General features: G+C 35.3%; 1 protein-coding gene across 2 annotated transcripts in view; it reads right to left on the bottom strand.

Moving 5' to 3' along the window:
• Positions 1 to 241: 241 nt before the first annotated feature.
• The window catches only part of LOC149425283 (insulin-like receptor), a 281,616-nt gene continuing 258,259 nt past the window's right edge, over positions 242 to 23,598 (bottom strand). The window contains exons 12-23 of one of the 2 annotated variants that reach the window (XM_089650360.1): positions 23,052 to 23,215; positions 19,421 to 19,571; positions 17,916 to 18,113; positions 17,006 to 17,157; positions 16,660 to 16,821; positions 8,191 to 8,445; positions 6,976 to 7,064; positions 6,646 to 6,862; positions 5,384 to 5,602; positions 3,827 to 3,907; positions 3,499 to 3,745; positions 242 to 2,525 (exon numbers count right to left, since the gene is read on the bottom strand). In XM_089650360.1, the coding sequence (XP_089506486.1) occupies positions 2,194 to 2,525; positions 3,499 to 3,745; positions 3,827 to 3,907; positions 5,384 to 5,602; positions 6,646 to 6,862; positions 6,976 to 7,064; positions 8,191 to 8,445; positions 16,660 to 16,821; positions 17,006 to 17,157; positions 17,916 to 18,113; positions 19,421 to 19,571; positions 23,052 to 23,215 (2,267 nt within the window). In that variant the 3' untranslated portion in view covers positions 242 to 2,193. Of the gene's footprint in view, positions 2,529 to 3,498; positions 3,746 to 3,826; positions 3,908 to 5,383; positions 5,603 to 6,645; positions 6,863 to 6,975; positions 7,065 to 8,190; positions 8,446 to 16,659; positions 16,822 to 17,005; positions 17,158 to 17,915; positions 18,114 to 19,420; positions 19,572 to 23,051; positions 23,216 to 23,598 lie in introns of both variants that reach the window. The other variant, XM_089650355.1, reaches the window with a different exon arrangement.

Raw genomic sequence — 23,598 nt, 5'->3', positions numbered from 1 at the left:
AGTTTTTTGTTATCTGTCTTACTTACTTACAACTGTCGGGTTCACTCGTTGTTGTAAGACTTTTTACAAGGTTAGTTAGCGGCCAGGCAATGTCGGTTGGTCAATTACACTTTCCAGTGTTCGGTAAATATGTTTGCATGTTGTTGCGAGACTTTCTACGAGGTTAGTTACCGGCCAGGCAATGTCGGTTGGTTAGTTACTCTTTCCAGTGTTCAGTAAATATGGAAGAAAACAATAAAAATACAGAAATATATTTTATATTTATTCAGAAATGTACATTATTTGTTTGTGGTACAAAATATAATAATTAGGTAGTAGGTACTTAGTTTAGGATACATTACACATGATGATAATTGAAATTCACGCTTGCTATACAGTATTATAAATAATAATAATAATAATAGGTACTCATTGCAAATGATTGCTGCGTGGGGTGGTTGGTTGATTGATTGTTTGATTGATTGATTGATTGGTTGGGATTGGTGGTTGTTGGTTGCGTGGTTACAGAGGAACTATGATCAGACTGGGGTGCTGGGATAGGGCTCCACTACCCCCGCACTGCTCGGTATGCCGTATGTTGCTCTCCGACACACAGACAATATGTATGACAAACTCCGTGGCGCCCGGTCACTACCCATTATACTAAGACTAGTCTAAATGAATTTCTTTACCACTTGTAGCGTTCGCACAACGCCTCGTCCTAACCTAAAAGTTCACAAATTAAGAGAGAAAATTATAATTTAATCAACACACATAAAATGTACAATTATCTTATATTCAATGTTTCATCACAGTCGCAAACTCTTATGCGTTATATATGTTTACTGATAAGTATTTCAAAATGGCTAATTAGCACGGAGAAAAGGCACATCACTCTTTCCTTTCTCTTCTAATCTTTCCAAAATTCTGCTATTTGCTATTTGCTATCTGCCATCCATGCCAGAGTTGTACGTCTATAGCTATAGCTACATCAACATCGACGTTGGCACAATCATACTACATATCAATATAACAAACAAGTACATAAACGTAATCCATAAGTCCTATCCAAGTCGTCCCCTCTTTCTCTGGCAATTCACTTTAATTATATAAACCATACATCCAAATCGGTATAATTTCTATCAAAATAAATTGTGATGTAATAAATTGCAATAATTTAACTAAAATAATAATATAGAACACGCGGATTACGGATTTTGTCAAAGTATAAAATAAAAAGATTGTAAAAGTAGTTAAAAAAGCTTCATTATTAATTGTGACATAAAAATAAAACATTGGCTTTTCATTCCATTCTATTAGCACTTCCTTATTGAATATTTCAATATGTATTACAAATTCATTATTGTGGTAATATAACAGACTTAAATAGGAATATACATTTTTCTTCGTTGAACTTATTTATTCGTAAATTTAGTGTAAAAATATTTCACGTAATATGCAATATACAGTAAACAATTAAAATGCATAATTAAATATACAAAGAAATGAATAATATTCTAAAAGTGTAAATTTGAATAGTTAACAAACAAGCGTCAGCTAGGATCTGCCACTACTCGACGTACTTGTCAATAGAGAAGTTTGCCTCTGAAAATTCACATTGAACACAACACATCTCCTACTACATTCAGGATTCAGACTCATCAAGACATCAGATACCCGGTTTAGACTTACACATTAGAATTACACACCGCATGCACCCACACACACATGCACACACGCACACACATTCAGGCTCCTGCAAATCTTATTTAAATAATAATAGTGGTTTTGATTTTTCAATGAGGTAATATGTTAAGGATATTCTTTTTCAATATTTACTCGAGTATATCCGACGAGCGCATCACTTTTCATTTCTCTAAATTGTCTATTCACTGGCGATAAGTAATAAAATAATCGCACTGTTATCGCGAGTGAATAAAAGCATAATTTGTACATCCGGTTTTATAAATATAACGATTCGTCAAACTTATCCACGACAATAGCTTAAATTAAATAAAAAATATTATTTATTAAATTAGGCATTCTTTATTGTTGTTCCGCCGAGATTTTTCTTTATGCGTTTTTCGACTGACGCGGAATATAATTTCACAGAAAAACACCGAACACTGCACTGCACTGGCACTGACAGCGGTGGCTGACGGTGATCAAAGTTAGTGTTTGTTAGAGCACTTAAAGTCACGGCTCGGCGCGGGGCTAACAGCGCGAAGTGCTGAGCGAGGAGGGGTTGCCGTTGTTGCTGGCGCGGGGAAGGTAGCCGTTGGGGGCGCTCTGCGGCGGAGACACCTTGGGCGCTTGGGGCGGGGGCACCGACTGCGAGAGTCCTACGAGGGCCTCCGTCTCGCAAGGGTCGGCGCGCTCCCAGTCCTCACAGGGGACCAAGCTGATCATATCCCGGTAGGGCGAGTGTCGTGTGGAGGCGGCCGGAGACACGGCGGGGGAGCTGTCTATGTCGGCGGAGAGGGGTCCTCGGGCCCACGAGTTCAGCTGATTGCCCGAGGCCGACGGCTCTGGCTCTTCCACCACTCCTGCTAATTTATAGACAAACACACATATTATTATATACTATCAGTTGGATTGCAGTTAAAGTACCATTTAATGGAGATGATGTGTTGTAAGGAAAGGTGCATTATACAATCTGGCCGTGCATGCAAAACTATTTTAATTTACTTACATATTAACTCTATTCTTCTGCCGCATTTAAACAGTGTTTTTATTACTTATGATGTACATAAACGATCCAAAACAATTCACATCAAATTCTATACCTAAGTTAACTAGGTCTACTATCATCTCGTTATGTTCTATCTAAGTATTGACTCTTCAGGCCTCAGTCATATTTTGACGGAAGGTCGGAATATTTACGCTTAGCAATAACCAATATTTCTGAACGTATCCGAAAACTAAAAACTGTTTTTGAAAGGTGATGAAATACGCTTTCAAATATTGTTATTAGAAATAAACATATATTTTTTGAAATGTTAAAATTTTGAAGGCAGAAAATTTTGAAAATGTTAAAGAAAATAAAAATACAACTTAAGTTTTTTGTAACTAAAAAAAATTAAAAACAAACATTTTATTAGACAAATATACTACAAACGTTTTTGTCACCTTACTTTTTAGTAATTTCATATAAAAATAATTAATTAAATATTCATTAAGTATCATAATTTTTTTTTCAAATTGCATTCGGAATCCTTGGTTTCATAGAGGTGTAATTTTTAATTCTTCTGTGGTTAACTTCTAGATTTGAATTTAAAGCGTGATGTTTTCTCTCTAATACAGTTTAGATTATATCTGTCACCATGACAATAAGGGAAATATAACGATTTCTGTGAGACCATGTGAGTTGTTCCCTAAAGCGAATTAGCCTGAAGGGTAAGGGTGAAAGAAACTGTGCTGTGAATTAACATAGCTCCTACAGATAGGAAGGGATAAGAAATTTTTTTCTTTTTTTTGATACTGAATCAACTCAAATGCGTTTGTTGTGGTTAGTAGTACCTGATTGTGGTTGAGCAGCGTGCAGCAAGTCTTGGCCCTGCGTACTAAAGTAGAAGGAGTTCATGCGGAAGACGGCGTTGGCGTCGGCGACCAGAAATGCCACGAGCTGCAGGAAGGAGGGTCGGGTCAGGGGGCGGTGCTGCCAGGTGAGCTGCATGAGCTGGTAGAGGCGGTCGGGGCAGTTCTCGGGCCGCTCCATCACACCTCCATCTATCACGTAACGGAGGACTTGGTCGTTACTCAGACCCTGCAAGAATAAACAAGGTTAATACATCAATCCAGCTAAACTCCTTTCCTTGTTAATCATGTTGTTTTGAATCATAATTACTTGATATGGTTGTGAAGCTAATGTAGCCATTTCCCACAGAACAACACCATAACTCCACACGTCGCTGCTACTTGTGAAGACCTGGGAACAGAAATCATTTATAATAATGTCTACCAAAATTAGACAAATAAAGCAAATAAGAAAAAATTAACCAGACATTGGATTTTTATTTGCATAGTGTATATTATAGTACATAGTACATAGTGTATATTTCTGATAATTAGAGATTGCCGAGTGAAACAGAAAAAGTATTCGCGTCACAATCGACGAGTTTTAATAACTATTAACACATTTCTGTCGGGTATTTTTTGCGCTGGCGCTACACAGTCTCTGGGCGAAAATAAAGGTCCCATGCGAATTTGTTTTAAATGGCTATATTTACGAAAATAATTAAAATATTTTGATGAAAATGTCAACGTAGTAACTCAGCATAACCAAGCTATAAAAGTACTAAACGAAAATCGAATATTATTTGAAATGCAACTCAATTAATCTTGTAATATGTTTATTACGGTCTGCATATCGGTATTTGCCCATACCTGCTTTCTTTCTCAATACGCCCGATATCTCTCGCTCGCTTGCACATAGGTTGAGTGGGATAGAGATTCGAATCGAATTTCACATTCATAAAATCCCTCATTCCAGGAATCGAATTATTACCATAACAAAATATGTTATCTAAATAATATACTATCCTTTTGTTGAAATACCGATGTAAAATATAAAAAGATTTCGATTTAATAATTATGTACATATAGTTGGGACCTTTACAAAGAAATTGGTATATAATATTCATATAAAAACATTGAATAATTCCACCTTTTCTGCCATTGAAATGAGGCCGGCGCAAAAGGTAGAACTACTCTTCCCGGCGTTAAGCATCAATTGACCGAACGGGTAGAACTACCTTTCCCGGCCTAAGTGTGTTAATAAATATAACACGAGTAATATGTAGACCTGAAATTTTCGCATTGCAATAATGCGATTTTTTATGCAAAATATGTTATCTTTTGCGAATTGGCGTTTTCAAATGAATAATGTGAAATTGGTGGTTTCAGATAAATAATGCGAAATTTTCATATGTAAAAAAAAGCAATAGTATAATATATGTTCTAAATATTTCTTTGTTTCGACAAACTTGAATACCAATAAAATGAAACGCGGCTAACTTTAAAACTGTCGCAAACTATAGTTATTTTTTTAATTAAAATAAAAAACATTACACCACTTGTTTGTTCAAAAATATCAAGATGTTAACCAAAAATAATGTGAATTTTGCCAATATTAACACCAACGTCCAAAGTAATGTGCCACAATTTGATAAAAGGGTTGATTTGTATGAATTTGTACACCGGAGCTTGCAATGCTACTTCCCTTATGAGGAATAAAAATTGTTTAAACCTTTTACTCTCAAGGATTTACTACGGTACATAATTCTATAATGTATATGGTCGCTGGACATATATGTGAAAAAAACTTCAATTTGAAGATTTTAAAAATAAACCAATATTATAAATAAATACATAATAACTATTAATATCTAAAGAATAATCTCACCCCGTCCTTTAAACTCTCGGGGCTCATCCAGCGCACAGGCAGCAGCCCCTTAGAACCCTTCCTGTAGTAGTCCGTCTCGTAGATGTCCCGCGTCATGCCAAAGTCGCCCACCTTCACAGTGAGGTCGTGCGACACCATGCAGTTGCGTGCGGCTAAGTCACGGTGCACAAACTTCTTAGCCGAGAGGTACGCCATGCCGTCCGCTATCTCCATGGCCATCTGAACAATTATCAACCCATTCATTAAAAACATTCTATTGACTGTTAAAAAGATGTGAATGAAAAACAAATTGGAAAAAAACTTGTATGTTCCAAATTAGGTTACTTTTAAATTAAAATTTTTAAGGCACTAAAAAATAAAATATCATGGGCATGAAAATTCATGTAGGAACCCCATAAAGGTGGCGATCGAGCATTTGCGCGATGTGAGCAAGTTACAACACAAATATTCGCCCCGTCAGTAAAACGAGTCGAGCTTCTCAGTGTAGGCTCAAACTTTTTTAAGCAAATACCTATTCGGCGCATGTTAATCACTATACGAGCGCCTCGCGCGCAGGAGTATTTTTATTGGTGAAAGTTACTTTTTTTATTCATGGATAAATACCACGACCATCCACTACTGAGGGAGTATAAATAGCAGTATCGTATTAGAGGGAACGCAGCACACACAACCAGCATGTCCGCCATTTTAACTCTAGTGGAATATTCATTGCATTATATAATAGCATTGCTCAAGACAAGCAAATATTCAATTCTAGGTATGTTACAGCCTTGGATATAAACAGAGTTAAGACTTTATTTTATCTGTATTATGTGACTGTAAAAGCCCTATGGGCGTTCAATACATAAATATATATGTATACTATTCCTCCATGGTTTCAGTTTTCTATCAAATAGTAATAAGCTGATAAGCTTAAGAACATGATAGTTCTCCTCTTGCTGATCACAATTTAGTTCAAAAGCTGAAACGGACTTAGAATCGGAATTTAACGGGAACCTTTTAACTTTCAAAAAACCAAAATGGCGCTGAATGGCCATTTTATGACAATGTTACATTTGGATTTCCGCGAAACAACTGGGCCTAAACTCAGATGATTTGGAGACGAACGGATGCAGGGATAAAGCAGTTTCAGGAAGGATGAAGGAAGGGTCAAGTGGATGGAAAAGAAGAAGCCAGGGGAGATATGGCACCTCCAAAGATTATGTAAGACTATGGATGAAGAAAGTAATAGCTGGCAGAAGAAGAACTAATTGAGTTAGTACCTGCAGTATTCTCGAGAGGGAAGGAGGTTGAGCCTGACGGGGCTTGTCTGTGTCGGGGCGGTGTGATCGCAGGTAGCTCTTGAGATCTCCATTAGCCATCAGCTCCATGACCACGAGGGTTGGCTGGCCGCGCGACACCACGCCCAGCAGCCGCACCACGTGCGCCGTGTCAAATGCCTTCATCACGCTGGCCTCGTTCAAAAAGTCTATTCTCTCCCTGAAAGAAACCAATTTCATTATCACAATCATCAAACATTAACAACAAACATTATCAGTCACAGTAAATTGGACAGTTAAATAAATGATGAGAGAATAAGAATGTAGTTTTACCTATCTGTGGCGTGTTCGTTCACAGTCTTCACCGCGCATCGTATTTCAGTATCATGCTTTCCCAAACCTTGCGCTATTCCTTCGTACACCTGAAGCATAAAACTTGTATTATACAATCTGCAATATTGGCGAATAGATGACGCACGCAATGAAAGTTTTCATTGCGTGCAGCATCAATCATGGTAGTCAAGCGTATGAATGGTTAGTGAACATTCAGTAACATACACCCTAATAAATAAAATCTGTATTTTGACACACCGATCGGAATAAACTTAAACTTGGCGTTACAACCCAACCCAACCGCCCGTGTATAATAATCAAATGTGCGTGGCGAACCAACTACGTCGGCAGTGTTTGATTGTTCTAAAATTAAATAACCGCAACTGGGGTGGGGATACTGCGGCCCGCGAGGTCGTTTGGTGTGGCCCGCAAACACTTTTGGTGCAGTCTGCTGAAAGCATGGCTAACAAAAAAACATTCAGAACTTCACGGTGTGTCAGATGCATTTTTAAGGAAGTTATAATAATAAAATTTGGCTAATTTATATAGTGCCGTTTTCATGAGAAATCACCTCAAGGGCGCTGTACAAATATATTTCTTAAATAGTTAATACTAGAACTACTGACTTATCTCTAAGACTTATATCTAGTGACTTACGACTAAGGCCTATAACTACTATCTTAATGACAAATATACGAGTATTTACATATTTAGCAACTTACAACTAAAATTAACATTAACAATCTAATCTTACTAGCCAGAAGAAGAAGGAAGTTCTATTATATTAGGGTGTTTTTATTGTTAGCTGGATATATATGTTAAATGAATGAAATTAATGAATAAAATCAATCGTCAATCTTAAACGCATTTAGATGATTCATCTGCCAACAATTAAACCGATTGACTTGTTATGTTCCCGCTGATATTGTCCATTGTCCATTGGTAGGCAAGTCAATAGCAAAATTGAATGAACTAGATCTGTAATTTAAATCGCTAGTTAATTATAGTTAACCGTTATAGTTGACCGCCGTTAGTTATAGTTGACCGCCACAACTGTTTTACGAAAAGTACCGACGAACTTATCTTGTATATAGCTCAGAAAAAGATCCAAGAAAATTTGATGCATAATTTGAACATTAGATAGTATCGCCCTGCCGCTGAGAAAGAGTTACTTTGTAAGGCTATATAATCCAACAAGAATTGTAGAAGCCTTACCATGCCGAAAGAACCTTGCCCCAGCTCCTTGATCAGGTTGATGCTGTCTCGCGTGACTTCCCACTCGTCCGGCACGTACACGGAGCTGACATACTCGGGGTTGACGCTGGCGATGAGCTTGGTGGGTGGCGGAGGCGGGGGCGGCATGCACTTGCGCTGCACGTACAGCGCCACAAGGATGAGCCCCACCATCACGATCACCGCTCCTAATACGCCCCCCACTATCTCCTGGGTGGTCGCTCCTCCACCTGAATCCTGCAAATTTATTAAAAAATTAATAAAAGTTTGAGTTGAATTACATACACATTGTCTCGGAATCTGTCAATGGAGACTTATTAGTATAATTTATTAAACACCACCTCAAGGACATCAAATCCATAGAATCCTGCAAATTTAATATAAAATAATAAATGTATCGAAGTTCTCTGTCTCACAATTTGACAGTGGAGACTTATTATCTGCTAAACACCATATGAAGAACAATCAATTTTTTTAAATAAGAATGACCTTGTAACAGATTTATCTTAATATGTTTACATTTCCAACGCCCAATAGCCCCTTTAGGCGGTGCCAATGCAATTCTAATGCTGTTTGGTGAAGGCGATAAGGGATAAGGAATGACGTAAGTTCGGGAGTACTCAACAATTCAAATCTAGTCACTAAACCATCTAAACATAGCTTTAGCCATTTCAAGGATAGTTTTAGATATAGCATATACCAATACTTACTGCTACCTGTGTGTTGGTATAGTTTTATTTTGAATAATTTAGCCACAAATAATAATCTATTCCGAAATGAAAATTATGCTTTGTTTGTTTTCTAAAAATTTTTTCTATCCATTTATTTATCTTAATTTTGTTTAAATAGTTTCATTCTATGTATATTATTTGTGATGAAAAAACACATCAAAAACAACTACCAATAATGTATGTATTTGCAAATACTATCCCAACTAATTTTTTATACTTATCATATGCAGGGTGATTGTAAACAACCCGAAAAACTTATTTCAAATGTTGGTAGAGTTTGGGGAAAAATTATATTTCTTTGGGAAGAGAAAACTTTAAGAGCACAAAGCAAATCACATCCGTGCTTTCTTTACTAAATCAAGCAAATAAAAATTAATGCAAGAAATGCAAAAAGGTTTTTTCAGTAAATAAAGTTTTAAAAAGTAGCCTGTCAACTTGCGCAAATTAAATATTTTTTGTTTCTATTATCTATAAGTCATTTGATACTCTGTAAAGTTAGAGTATCAAATGACTTATAGTTCTTAAATTCATTTAAATATAAAATGTTTAGTTCGGAAAAAGAAGTGTTAAAATGCTACGAAATCTAAATTCTACTGGGAAGCACTTTCAGTTTTTCGGGAAGTTCAACAAAAACTTCGCATTGGGATAATGTATTATTTTCAAAGCATATTCAGAAATAATAAAGAAAACACAAAATCACAAATAAATAAAATATTTTTTATTATTTATTTACATATTCACAAAAAAGAATCCATCTTGCAATTTAGCAAGAAGAGTACCAAGTAGTGGTAATTATAAGTCTGCCCCTGCCGCTGCTATTGAAGTAATATATCATCATTATGGTCCAGGCTGTCCACGTCCAACCTATGTCGTACTGTACCTCGGGAAGGGGTAAGAAGAGCAATTAGAAGTGTGTGGCCAGCAGTGTGTACGGTCTGTCTCTGCTACTGCTATTGAAGTAATATATCATCATTGTGGTCCAGACTGTCCACATCCAACCTATCTCGTACTGTACCTCGGGAAGAGGTGGATGCTAAACGTCGGTTTATCCACCTTTTTATGTGAACCCTTTTAGTACTTTTTCCATTTCCGTGTATTTTCAAAGGCAAATAAAACACGGGCAAATCCTTGTCTGCAGGGTGATCTCCAGTAAAAGTATTGTATTCAACTTTGTCTATAACTCTACTTAGCATATTATTTTCAACAATTTTCTTGTTTGACATGGTTTTATTTGACATTTTCTGTAAAAAAAAAAATATTATATGATAATACATCTAACTAACCAAAAAAAAAATATTCATACAACCTAAAGGGTGGTCCCATCGGGTACGCAGGATTTAAATTTCCCTCCATTTTTTTTGTATTTAAGCTGGCAACTCTAATGTTTGATAGTTGTCATCTGCTGTTATAGAGGTTAAAAAATGAGTGACTATTCAAAAGAACAACGTCTTGTTATTGTTAAAACGATTTAATTTCTAAATTAAATCCGGCGTATCTGATGGACCATCCTATATTAGGTACTGCAGAATGGATTGAGAATTTTTTGAGGTTCCTTCCAAATTTCTAAATTTATCTCTATGTGTCAAGTTATATGAACTTATTAACTGGTATTACATTTGAATAAACGCTGGAAGGTTAATAAACAATATGTGACATTTCCGAACCTTCTCCTTGTGGTCATATACTGAATAATACAATACAAGCCTTGCTAGGCAATACAGCTGATTTACAAACAATTATTAAACTAACTAGTGATAAATAATGGGAAAGATGACACTGTAAAAGTTGACACAACCACTATCGATATTTTAACATTCTTAAAGTAACATTATTACTAATAGGGTACATGCAGTGTATGTAATATAGTGTTTTAAAAGCATTTAATATATTTAAAGAATCTAACTAAACGTGAATATCGTACTTAAAACCCCAAAAAGTTTTAAATAAATTATTTCACTTTTAAAGTTGTTTGAAAATTTAAATACCAATAAACGAGTCATTATTGGCTAGCAAAATTGTGACATCACAACCTCCTCAAGTTAACTTGCTTTTAGGTATTTTTGTTCCCGAAGCTGATTTGATTGCTATAAAAGTTTAGTTACGCATTCTAAACCGATTTGCTTTTGTAAAACATAAGTGAATACCTGCCATCATGACGGACAGTGATTTTCTACAAGGACAGTCTGATGATTTGCCAACAATCGACGCAATTATCTCACAAATTGATTTTTTGGTACACTTTTAAAGTACCGTTTTTAATACGCATTTTTTAAAAACAAACCTTTTGTTCACACTTAATGACAATTACAGATGAGAGATGATGGAAAATAGTGCTATTTAATATTATTATTATTATTAATTAATGCACGCAGAAGCTGATCGGTGTTAGGTTCAATAGGCAGGTACTGCCAATCTAAAAAATAACTTAACCAGGGGTTATAAATGCAGGATCTCCGTATCTCGAAATTAGGTGCGAAAATATAAATATAATAAAGGATAATAATAAATGTTTTATAGGTCCAGTTAGGAGTTCTACCGAGCCGAACCCTCTGATATGAAAATATCTGGAGTCGGTGAATTATTTTTCCATTTGATCTCTGGTGATTTGACGTGTTGTTCTTGTTTTGTTTTGTATTTATAATGCTTATATAATGTGGATTGACTAGATGATCATTTGTGGAAAAGTGTGTGGAAGGGTTTAGTTTTTTCTGTGGAGAAGATTTAACCCGGACATAAAGTCGGAAAAAATAAAAATAGCAAACAAACCTCTACTCAAAATAACTCTAAAATTATGTAAATAAAAAAAAGATGATATAAATAAATTATGCATATTATTATAATGAATTACCCCTGGTTTTTCATATGAATAAATTACATGTATTATTAAAAAAATGCTTTATTGTAATACATATTATTTATTTATATTATTTGGGAGGCGGATATGGGCACTGCCGCCCCAGAAACTATTCATTGGATAACCAACACCTCTGCCACACTTCAGGTCACTCCAAGTTGTTGGCTACGTTTGGTGAGTTAGCATGGTGCGCGGGTTCATGGGGTGAGGATTGTCTATGTCTTGGGAACGGATGCTTCTGCCCACCTGGAGAGACTGGTTGAGGGATACCTTTTTGCAGCAGGACTCTCTCGACCCATCGCCGCACTGCAATGGGAGGGATGAATTCAAACGTCCATCACTGCCGGACACTCCTCAAATATGACATAGACCCTGAGGGAAAATATTTTCCTCCAGGAATATGTTTAATGTATTTATAACATTTTTTTCTTTGGTTATTTTATTTACGTATTTGAGAGAGATTTTTAGTAAACATTTTCGTACCTTATTTCAAACTAGGGGGACCCTGCGTTTATAGCCACTGGTTAAGTGATTTTTAGATTGGCAGTACCTACCTGTCGAACCTCACATTGATCGGCTTCCACAATGTTTTGTCAAAAATAAGGTTTTAGGCGTATATTAATATTTACGAAAATAAAATTAAATAGCACTATTTTCCAAAATTGTAAATGCAGATAGTCACATATTACTGTCATTAAGGACGGGTTGTTTCGGAAAATTTGAACAATTCATCACATTTCAACGTTCATTTTCGGGTTCTGTGAAAGTCCTATTCAAGTTCTGATATTATATCATTGTAGGCTAGTTGCTTGACAAAACTTAAATAAAAACAGAACTTGAAAAAATCATTCACAGAACTTGAAAATGAACGTTGAAATTTGATGAATTGTTCAAATTCTCCGAAACAACCCGTCCTTAGTTAAATTAAAGTTTTGTTTTTGAAAAAAGTGCCTTAAAACAGTAGTTGTAAGTAAAAGTTTACTCAATTATGTAGTGTAGGCGGTTGAAAGAAGTAAATACAGGCACAGTGATGTCATAAGCAGCCATTTTCGGGCCTAATTTGAAATGTGAATATTCAAAACGTTGTTGAAAGACTATTCCAGAAGTAAATTTTTTTGTTTGTTTGTATATTCCAGTTTCTAACTCTTTACTTTAATTTTTGGTAAAAAGAGGTTCGTCTAGGTCTTGGCGGCGGATGCATCCACTCCACCAGCTGCGAGGCGGGCCGGATCAGGAGAGGTCGAGGGAGACCCTTTGACTTCTCCAGCCAGACTCTCTCAATACATTGCCTTGCACCGCAGTGGGAGGGACGGATTCATACGTCCGGCATTCTGGATACTCCTCTCGTTCTTTACCTTAAAAAGACCCTCCACACAGCGCCCTCGAATATATCATAGGCCTTGAGGGAAAGTATTTTTCAATCTTAGCACTCTAGCTCACTTAAAAGTCAACTATGTATACATGTTTAAAATATTGTCCTTCTGGTACCCTCACTTGTCCAAGGATTAACCGGGAAACCATTACCCAGACTTTGCGGGCTCCAGCTGGAAAAGTTGAACTCACTAGTACAAAGCCATGATAGTGTTTTAGACACTTAACTTTTTAATAATGCACTTTAGTGTTTGCCCCAGAATTAGATGTAACTAACAAGTAATTCTCTCAACTTCGTTTTCATTTAAATTTGTACATCGTTCGCTGTGATGTTTTTTTAAAATTGATTAGTTAATATTTAATAATACAAATATATGGTGAGATCTCACACTCCAGTGAAAAGTTTTTAACTTTTTACTTACGAGGCATCATGTTGTCAACCCTCCGTATAAGACTACTTTATAACGAGGAATTCAAATTGAATTACAAAAAAAATTACAATATTCACAGATTATTATGCCAGTTTTATTTTTAAATTTAATGCAGATTTTAAAAATCCTTCAAAAGGGTCCTTTTTTTCTGGATAACGTTGCATAGTAGTCGTTAATATTGTATGCGATGGTATGGCAGTATCGGATAAACTCAGAGCCGAACTGGAGTATTTAGGTATGGCGGTTTTCAATATTTTTTTCAAAATCACTGTTTAATAAATGGCCTCAGCACGGGTAAGCCACCCAGTGAGGCCAACATTGTACTAAGAAATGTAAAAGATTGTATCAAAATAAATAAATAAATAATAAAATTATTTTACAAATAATCTTATTCAATAAAAGTTCATAAATTCAAAACGGGGTTCATAATATGAAAATTAATTTTTTTAAAGCCATAATTTTTTTTCATTGAAATTCCTCATTACAATATTGATGTAAAACATAATGTGTATAAAGAAAATAAATATTTAGGAATTATTTGACTTGTAATTAATCTGTAATTTGTATATTATTTGTAATCTGTATGTATGTATTATGAATAAAATGATACAAGTCTGCAAAACATCTACGTATTTAAGCAATAAACAAAGATAACTTACCAGTTTTTCCAGAAACTGCCAACACGGGTTCATGTCCCATATATTCATGATAGTAGGATTTATTCTAAATAAATATTGCATATGAATATGTATAACCTTTATTAAAAGTGGCATGAATGTACAATGGCCAATACCCCGAGTTTAACCTCTTGATGAGTGAGTTTTTGCAAACAAAACTGCATATCATAGAAGTCGTTTTTAATTCAATATATATTTACTTATCTGCAGTATCATTGTTATCAAAACAAAAAACAATGTTTTTATTATGACATTTTTATTATGGGTATACCTAATGTGTACATTACAAACACATTATTTTATATAGTTAAGTTTTATTTACATGCATAAAATTTTGTATTTTTTTTTTGCTAAATCTAAAAGCAATCATCACCTAAATGATGCGAACGAACCTTCATTTCATTTGAACAAATTTTTTCTTTTGAAAAGTATATTATATTATTTGACATATTTAATATAAGTTTATCATTATATAAGACATACCTCAACGATTATACCATGATATTATTATTTAGGAGCATAGCATATGAGCGATAATTTTTTTTTTTCATTCAGTTTTTATAGTAAATTACTTGTATTCACTAGTAAATTACGTATTATAAACCTGTACTATTTTAATTTATATTATTTTTATGTCATCTGCACTTTTTACACCATTTTTTTTCTTCTTTCATTATATTATGTACATTTAAATGAAAAATTATGTGTACATATGCTATGTTCATTTTTTAAATTTTGGTTTGTTTATTTTGCTGTTTTTATTCTCTGTTGTTGTTTTAAAAATAAAAACCTTTTGTTGTCACTGTTTTATGCAGTAAATCTTGTAAAATATGTACTGAAGAGTCCCGTTAATTTGAAAAAACGCGTAATTCGAAACATTCGCTAAAAAAATATCCCCAGTAAATTTTTTTCATACAAAATGGGTTTTTAATTCGATATTTATTTTTGTCCGTGCACGAAAATTTATTCATGTAATTCGAAAAAATTCGATTATTGCGAAAAAAATCATAAAATTTCTTAAATCTGAAATTGAAAGACAGCCGTGGCGGTAAAACGCCGAAAAATGTATTTTTACGTGGTTATTATTTTGAAAATCTGAAACGATTGACACTGAAAGGTTGTTTTTATTTCAAATATCCGAGTTCGAAGGGCCGACAAAAATCGTTTTATGCGGAAATATGTCGTATTTTTACAAATTTACAATGTGAATTTAAACGGCCGCGAAAATTAAACTTAAGCAGACTTTTACAAAATTTACTTCGAATATCTGAGTTTGAAGAACCGGCGCGACGGAAATCGACTGTGGAATCTCGATTTATGCGGAAATATTAATAGAACTGAACTTAAAGGGCCGACCGCGACAGTAATCGGCTGCGAAAATAAAATGGATGAATAATTTGTATTATTACAAATTTACTCCAAAGATACTACCCGAATTTGAAGGTGCAGCCGAGGAACTTGATTCTTGGCGATTTTTTTTTTTAGTAAAATTTCGAACTAAGGACGGGTTGTTTCACAGAATTTGAACAATTCATCAAATTTCAAAGGTGATTTTCAAGTTCCGTGAAAGTTCTGTTATTATTTCAGTTTTGTGAAACAACTGGCCAATAATGATATAATAAAAAAACACGAATAGAACCTTCACAGAACTTGAAAATCAGCTGTTTAACTGTTATGATGAATTATTCAAATTCTGTGAAACAACCCATCCTTAGTGGGAATTCGTTAATTCGAAATTTTATTTGTGATTTTCTGTGGATTTCGAATTAACGAGGTTCTACTGTATCATGTAAAAGCCTATCAGGGCGTTTAAATGAATAAATAAATAAAAAATAAAATAAATAAATTTAATTTTTTATGCATGCCAAGAGGTTAAGTACTGTCCCATTGTCCCAAATCAGGTAAAAAAGGAAAACAATGTTTTATAGTAGAAGAAGCTAAGGAATCACATAGAAAGAGTCGGGAAAGCTTGAAACTAAAAGTAGTGAGATTCCACTACAAGTGACATTGCCAATTACTGGGCCTGCAGCGTCTATCTGATATCTCCAAAGTTCTTTAGTACCATGCCTAGTTCACTACAGTTAGAATGCTCCTTCTGGTAGCTAGCTGGTAGCCGTTCTCTCTGCCCAGAAAAAGTGTTGTTACCCTTAAACTGCATCAGTTGCAGTCACAGCCGCTGATCATGCAAGAGGCGCCAATGGAGCGTCACGGAGTACTGCATACTGACTGTGGGCAAGTACAAACCTGGGCACATATTAGTATTGATGCATCTTCACTACATCAGTTCCCCTAGGGCAGCTCTGCATCCCAATGTGAAACAGAGATAGTCCAGGGTGAAAGTAATGGATGGTTTGGGGAGAGGTAAAGACGTATGAAATAGTACAAACCTCGATGAAAAAGTACTTGAGAGCCGTGTAGTTGCCATTGCCTGCGAGAGAAGTGGCCATCACCCTGACACTGTAGTTGCCGGCATTCAGGCCCTTGATGGTGTAGGAACCCCCACCCATCATGAACTGTTGCCGCGTTATGCATTCTGTGGTCGGACTATGCTGCAAGTCCAGAGAGAACACTGATTATAACACTGATGTTATTACAGATAACCCTACACAGTGATATAGCGTAGAAACAACAACAATGATTGCGTGACTTCTTGTTCTATTTGTAAATTGATTACTAACTTAACGATTGTGTTGAATGTATTAATAAATAGTAAGATAAATAAATAGCACTCACATTCTCAATATCGATCCTCTTGTATTGTATGTGAAAAGTGACGACGAGGCCGTTGGGCTTGGGTGGCTCCAGCCAGTCCAGGCGCACCACCCCCAATGACTGGTTGGCCTGCTGGACCTTCACGTTGATGTCAGTGATGTTATCTGCTCCCTCTGCCACAACAAACAAACATGTTAAACCAAAATTCTATTTTAAACATTCCAGATAAACATATTAAAGAAGACCTGCTTGTCTGTAATGGAAAAAATCTGTAACTGATTGATTCAAAGTGCAACGGGTTCAATCTAATTTAGGCAGCTAGATCGTACAAAACCTAAAGTACCTTTCAGATGAAGGGAGATTTTCTCTCTAATTTGGGCAGCTCGGACGCTAGAATGGGCTAGAAATAGGCAGTCGTTTGATAGATTCCTCTATCTTAACAAACGGATTGTAAACTTTACACAGCAGCGGCACAGTCTTCAGGCAGGAATGCTGAACTTGTTCTACTAGTATTTCAATGGAAAGGCACCGGTGCATAGTCGGGAAACATGCCAAATGCGTACCCAAGATTTGAACACGGTTGACATTTGTAACATGAGAATGGATTGTTTCTACGACTCGTTCTTGAGTTCAACAACTCAAAAGACTAAAAAGACCCTCCACACAGCGTCCCCAAATATGATATAGGCCATGAGGAAAATTATTTTCTTCGGGCCCTCCTTTGGAGTTATGTCATAAAAAGGCTAGATAGAAAGAAAGTTTAATGAGAACCTCTAGAATCATCGAGGTTTTCACTCGGCAGCAGGTCAGACCCTTGAATACACTCAATAGAGAGAAAGTTTCACGAGTGTGCCAAGAACCTATAGAATCATCGAGGTCTTCACTCGGCAGAGAGAGTATATGTAGTATGACGACGAGTGTGTAATGTTACCCAGTTTCATGGTGCGAGCCGTGACGATGGACTTGATGCTGCAGTTGCTGGTGTCGATGTTGGGGTCATTGAGGTCCAGTTCCTCTTTCTCCATCTCTCGACAGGCGCACACGCTGATGGAGTGAGAGGCGTAGTGGCGCAGGTCACTGATGTTCAGCGCAGTCTTCTCCACCACCTTGAAGTACATATTGTAGGTACCTAAATAATAAAATATAATGTAAGGATATGTATATTAACAGTACAAATAACTGCAAGAATTCAAACAAGGTTAACCTCTAAAGCCTCTGTCAGAAAACAGATTCTGTGGAAAATATTTTCGCATTACAATTGATTCCAGGTAAATTGGCTGTTTTCGAAAGTATTTCAAAATAAATATAAAAAGTTCTTGAAAGCAGATGAAAGACTCTAGAGATTTTAGTATTGCAAATCGACATATGCAATTAAAATATTAAAATTTTTATCGCAAAGAAAGATAAAGTTTTTGAAGTCTATTGTCCACTGATGGTTTTTAACGTATAAACTGTAATTACTAATTTACACGAAACAAAAAAAAAAATTTGACACTTTTTCGTTTTATATAAAAATATTTATTTAGGACGGGTTGTTTCGGAGAATTTGAACAATTCATCAAATTTAAACTTTCATTTTCAAGTTCTGTGAAAGACTTATTCAAGTTCTGTTTTTATATCATTGTAGGCTAGTTGCTTGACAAAACTGAAATAAAAACAGAACTTGAAAAAGTCTTTCACAGAACTTGAAAATGAACGTTGAAATTTGATGAATTGTTCAGATTCTTCGAAACAACCCGTCCTTAATGTTTTTGCAAATCTTGTCTAATATTTTTTGAATGCTAAATGTTGTTTCATAGAATTATTTCAAATTAGGTGATGTGTACCCGGAGTTTCTGGGGGTTATCCTTAGGAGATAGATATATAAAGTAGGCCTATTCAAGATGTACATTTCTATAGTACATTATTTTGGTGAAATCTTATAAGATTTAGCCAGCGTTGGCAATGTAAGCGCCCGAAAAATATTTTTTACGGCTTGATTACAAAACATTGACTTTTCTCTAGTGTCTATAAATATAATTTACATGCATTATATATATAAACGTTCCGGAAGATATTCTCTAAATGATAGTGAAAACCCTATCAAAATCAGTTACTTAATTTAGACAAACTAAGCGCACAAACAGACAGACACGGATGGCGACTTTATTTTATACCATTTAGATATTTTTCGAGAGCATTTATGGTAATTTTTTAATGCAAACTGAAAGTTTGAATCATATTTCTCAGTGTAATACAAAATGAGGTAGCATAACTTTTGTGATACTGTTCAGGCTGGGAGACAAATCTCCCAAAAATACTCTACGTTTGTTTGGGTCTGTAAAAAATATCTTTGCCCAAAATTGCCCAAAAGGGGTTAAGAAGAATAAGAATAAGGTGCTGGGTGATAGAGACTATTTAAGATGAAGAAGAGGTTCAAAGAGAGGAAGAACTAACCATTAACTTTGATGATCTGCATGTCTTGGGGGCTCTGAACCTGGGCATTAAGGTTGCCTTCGGGGAAGGGGTGAGTGCCATAGCGTTCTTTGGTGGCCTCCACGTCGCGCCGCCGCCGGTTGTCATCCAACACCACGCGCTTTGCATAAACCTGCGCAACACAATAGTTAATCACTAATTTATTAATCATCCATTATACAGGGTGTCCGGGGGTAAAGTGCACCGTCCTGGGCCTAAACGCTGCCGTTTTGTCAGTCTACTCAATTGCCGTGCCTCGTGTCGATAACTTTAATTTTTATTTCCAATGGATCTGATAATTTAATGTATCTAGCAGTGTTTAACTTTAAAAACTTGATTGTTTTAATCAAAACTTGTTAATGTATTATGTCTTTATCTTAATGTGCATTTATTAAGACCTACTTGAAAGAACATATTTATTCAGTGCATGTTTTCTCCGAAGACTTACTTTTAACATTGTGTTAATTTGTACATAATTTTAATTACTGTGACAATATCTGGCTTCACCCACTAAGAATGGGAAAGAGGACATTTTGGAAATTCATTAAATTACTCAAAAGCAGTTAATTGATTAATAGTTAAATAATTTTATAATTCAAAGTGTACCTATATTTTGTTAATTTTAGTACAGTTCCCTTATTGAATTTGGTTTAAAACATATAAAATGTTGCATAATTGTAAACGTCAAACTCTCGGCCTAATGTTATTGTTTACATGTGGTTTCACAACGTTGCCACCTCGTTCTCGGCAAGCTCACAAGCGTAAGTATTCGCTAAACTCAATACAACAACGGCACAACACCATTGCACATATGCAGCTATTAAATGTTTTAACAAACTTCATAAAGATATACAAGCTGAAAAAATTAAGAAAATTTTAAGAATGAACTTAAAATATACCTTACCTATGACTAATTTGGTTATTATAAAAAATCAGTGTTAAAAATATATGTATAAATACACAGACAGGAATTAAAAAAAAATATATATTTTGTGGAAAATATTTTTTCTATGTTTGCAATATTTAGCGTATTATTTGTAGCGTGTTATTCTGTGCACCTATGTTCATAATTTTAAAGTTTATATGTATGGTAGTATTCCTAAAATGATTCAATGTTAAAACCTTAAAACGACACTCCCTCGCTAAACACAAGTTATTCTCAATTAGAGAGGTATTAATTAACAGCTTGGAACATATACTATATACTTACCCTTATGTAGATCATTTGAAATAACGTACTGTTGTTCACCATCATTGGACGGTTGGTATATATATTTTATTATTACTTTGCAATTTTCTTAATACTAACCCTTTGTCTGCTGTACACTTACTGATGTTCTTACTTACTTCTATCAATATTTATTATTTGTTATCTTATATTAGTAAAAAAAAATTTTGTACCTCACACAAAGGATTTTTAGTAGGTATGTCTTTTTGTGTGTGAAAAAAAAGTTATATATCTTTTTTACTCCTACCATCATGTAGAATCACCTCCCAAAGTTAGTGCACTACACCCCCTATTATTTAAAAATAATATTGTATTATTACGCTAACGTCTGTCGTGCACACTCTCCACGTGCTAGCTACAAATGGAAATGCTGCCATCTATAATATAAGTTTTCCTTGCATTTACTTCTATTAATTATTATGTTAATTACAGACTCTAGTGAGGCGGGTAAAGAAAATTATGTATTTATAATTTAATACAGTAGAACCCCGTTAATTCGAACCCCGATAATTCGAAAAAACGCGTAATTCGAAATTTTCGCCAAAAAAATTTCCGCAGAAAAAATTTTTCATACAAATTTTTTTTTAATTCGAAATTCGTTAATTCGTAATTCGAAATTTATTTTTGTCTGCGCGCGAAAATTTGTTCTTGTAATTCGAAAAAATTTGATTTTTGCGAAAATAAATCATAATATTTCGTAAATCTGAATCTAAAAGTCAGCTGTGGCGGTAAAACGCCGAAAAATGTATTTTTACGTGGTTATACAACGTCCTAATTAGTATTATTATTTTGTAAATCTGAATCGATTTACACTGGAATGTTGTATTTTTTCAAATTTATTTCGAATATCCGAGTTTGAAGGGCCGAGAAAATACGTTTTACGCGGATATATATCGTAGTTTTACGAATTTACACCAAATATCTGTATTTAAAGGGTCGGCCGCGACGAAACTCGGCCGCGAAATTTCGATTTACGCGTAAATGTATCGTATATTTACGAATTTATTTCGAATATTTGAATTTAAATGGCCCGCTGCGACGGAAATCGGCGGCGAAATCTCGATTTACGCGTAAATATATCGTATTTTTACGAATTTATTGCGAATATCTGAATTTAAAGGGCCCGCCGCTACGGTAATCGGCCGCGAAATTTCAATTTACGCAGAAATATATCGTATTTTTACTAACTTTACTTCGAATATCCGAGATAAAAAATACGGCGCGACGGAAATCGGCCAAAAAATTTCGATTCACGCCGAAATATGACATATTTTTACGAATTTATTTCAAATATCTGAACTTAAAAGGCCGGCCGCCACGAAAAACTGCCGATAAAATTCGATTTACGCGGAAATATTTCATATTTTTACGAATTTACATCAAATATCTTAATTTAAAGGGTCGGCCGCGACGGAAATCGGCCGCGCATTCTCGATTTACACGGAAATATATCGTATTTATTTCGAATATCTGCATTTAAAGAGCCGGCCGCGACGGAATACGGCCACGAATTCTCGTTTAACGCGGAAATATATCGTATTTTTACGAATATCTCAATTTAAAGGGTAGGCCGCGACCGAAATCGGCAGCGAAATCACGATTTACGCGTAAATATATAGCATTTTTACGAATTTATTGCGAATATCTGAATTTAAAGGGCCCGCCGCTACGGTAATCGGCCGCGAAAATAAAGAAATAATTGGTATTATTACGAATTTACAGCTAAAATACCACCCGGATTTGAAGTGGCGGCCGAGAAAATCGATTTTCGGCGTTTTTTTTTTTCATAAAATTTCGAATTACGTGGGAATTCGTTAATTCGAAATTTGATTTTTGATGTCCCGTGGATTTCGAATTAACGAGGTTCTACTGTACACACCCGGGTTTCCGACATTGAAACTGAATTTAATAATTTATTTATTTATTCACTTATATTCTCTTACATACAGTTTACATAATAAGTACCAGTTATACAAACAATGTTAATATCTGTATGGGTTAGTAGTAGTGTTTTGTGAACACTTCACTAGGAGAACATGTGCATTAATTACTCCGCAGGTTTCCGCTATCAGATTCTAGAGTGCTAAGTGAAATATAGAGAAATGAAATGAATGGTACTGAAACTAATTACTACTTCAGATTTCCATTTGTGTTGGATGGATTACAAAGGTCTAAGCTTAGGTGGCTGAATGGTTTGGAGGCAAAAACCGCACCTTAAGCAGTTATACAAACTGGGGTAAATAGTAGGAGAGCGGTAGGAGTGGAGACATTTCCTGGAGGAAACCAAGACTCTACGAGGGTTGTAGCGCCGATGATGCAAGGTGGATTACAGTAATCGATTAGTAATACTGTAATGAATAGTTTTACAATTAATGTCATTTGTACCTGATTTTGTAAATTGTCCTCAAAGGTGATCTGGCCAATAACTTCTTCATCATTCCACACCTTGTTGTCGCACTGGCAATTCTCCTCCTTCTTGGCCTTCTCCTCCTTCTCCTTGGGAGTCTCCTCTTGAGGTTCAAACGGCTTGATCACGGTGGCCACCAGTGCTGGAATTTATGTTAGTTAAGAAAACGTTAAGCTGCCTTTACACTTGGAAGTTTTTTCCTGTAAGTTGCTCACGTAAGCGACTTACGACAAATTTACCAATGTAAACGACACCATAAGTCACTTACCGTAATTTTTACCAAGTTAGGGGAGTTTTTTTTACGTAAGTTTTTGACAGGTCTAATCGCTCACGCGGGAATTTACGGCTCTCTCACAGCTTATCAAAACAGATTGATAAGTTGAGACGCTTACGGTAAGTTTTGACGTCACTGTCTGGATGGTAAAACAGAAATCTGACAGGTCTTTCTGCCGATGCTCCTCGGGACTTGTTTATTTGTCGCCATGAACAGCTTTATGAAATAATACACTGCAATAATCTATGGAG

The sequence above is a fragment of the Hesperophylax consimilis genome, chromosome 3, assembly GCF_061612785.1.
Source record: "Hesperophylax consimilis isolate HC1 chromosome 3, BYU_Hcon_1.0, whole genome shotgun sequence".
Lineage (NCBI taxonomy): Eukaryota > Metazoa > Arthropoda > Insecta > Trichoptera > Limnephilidae > Hesperophylax > Hesperophylax consimilis.
This window is presented reverse-complemented; position numbering and strand designations above follow the sequence as displayed.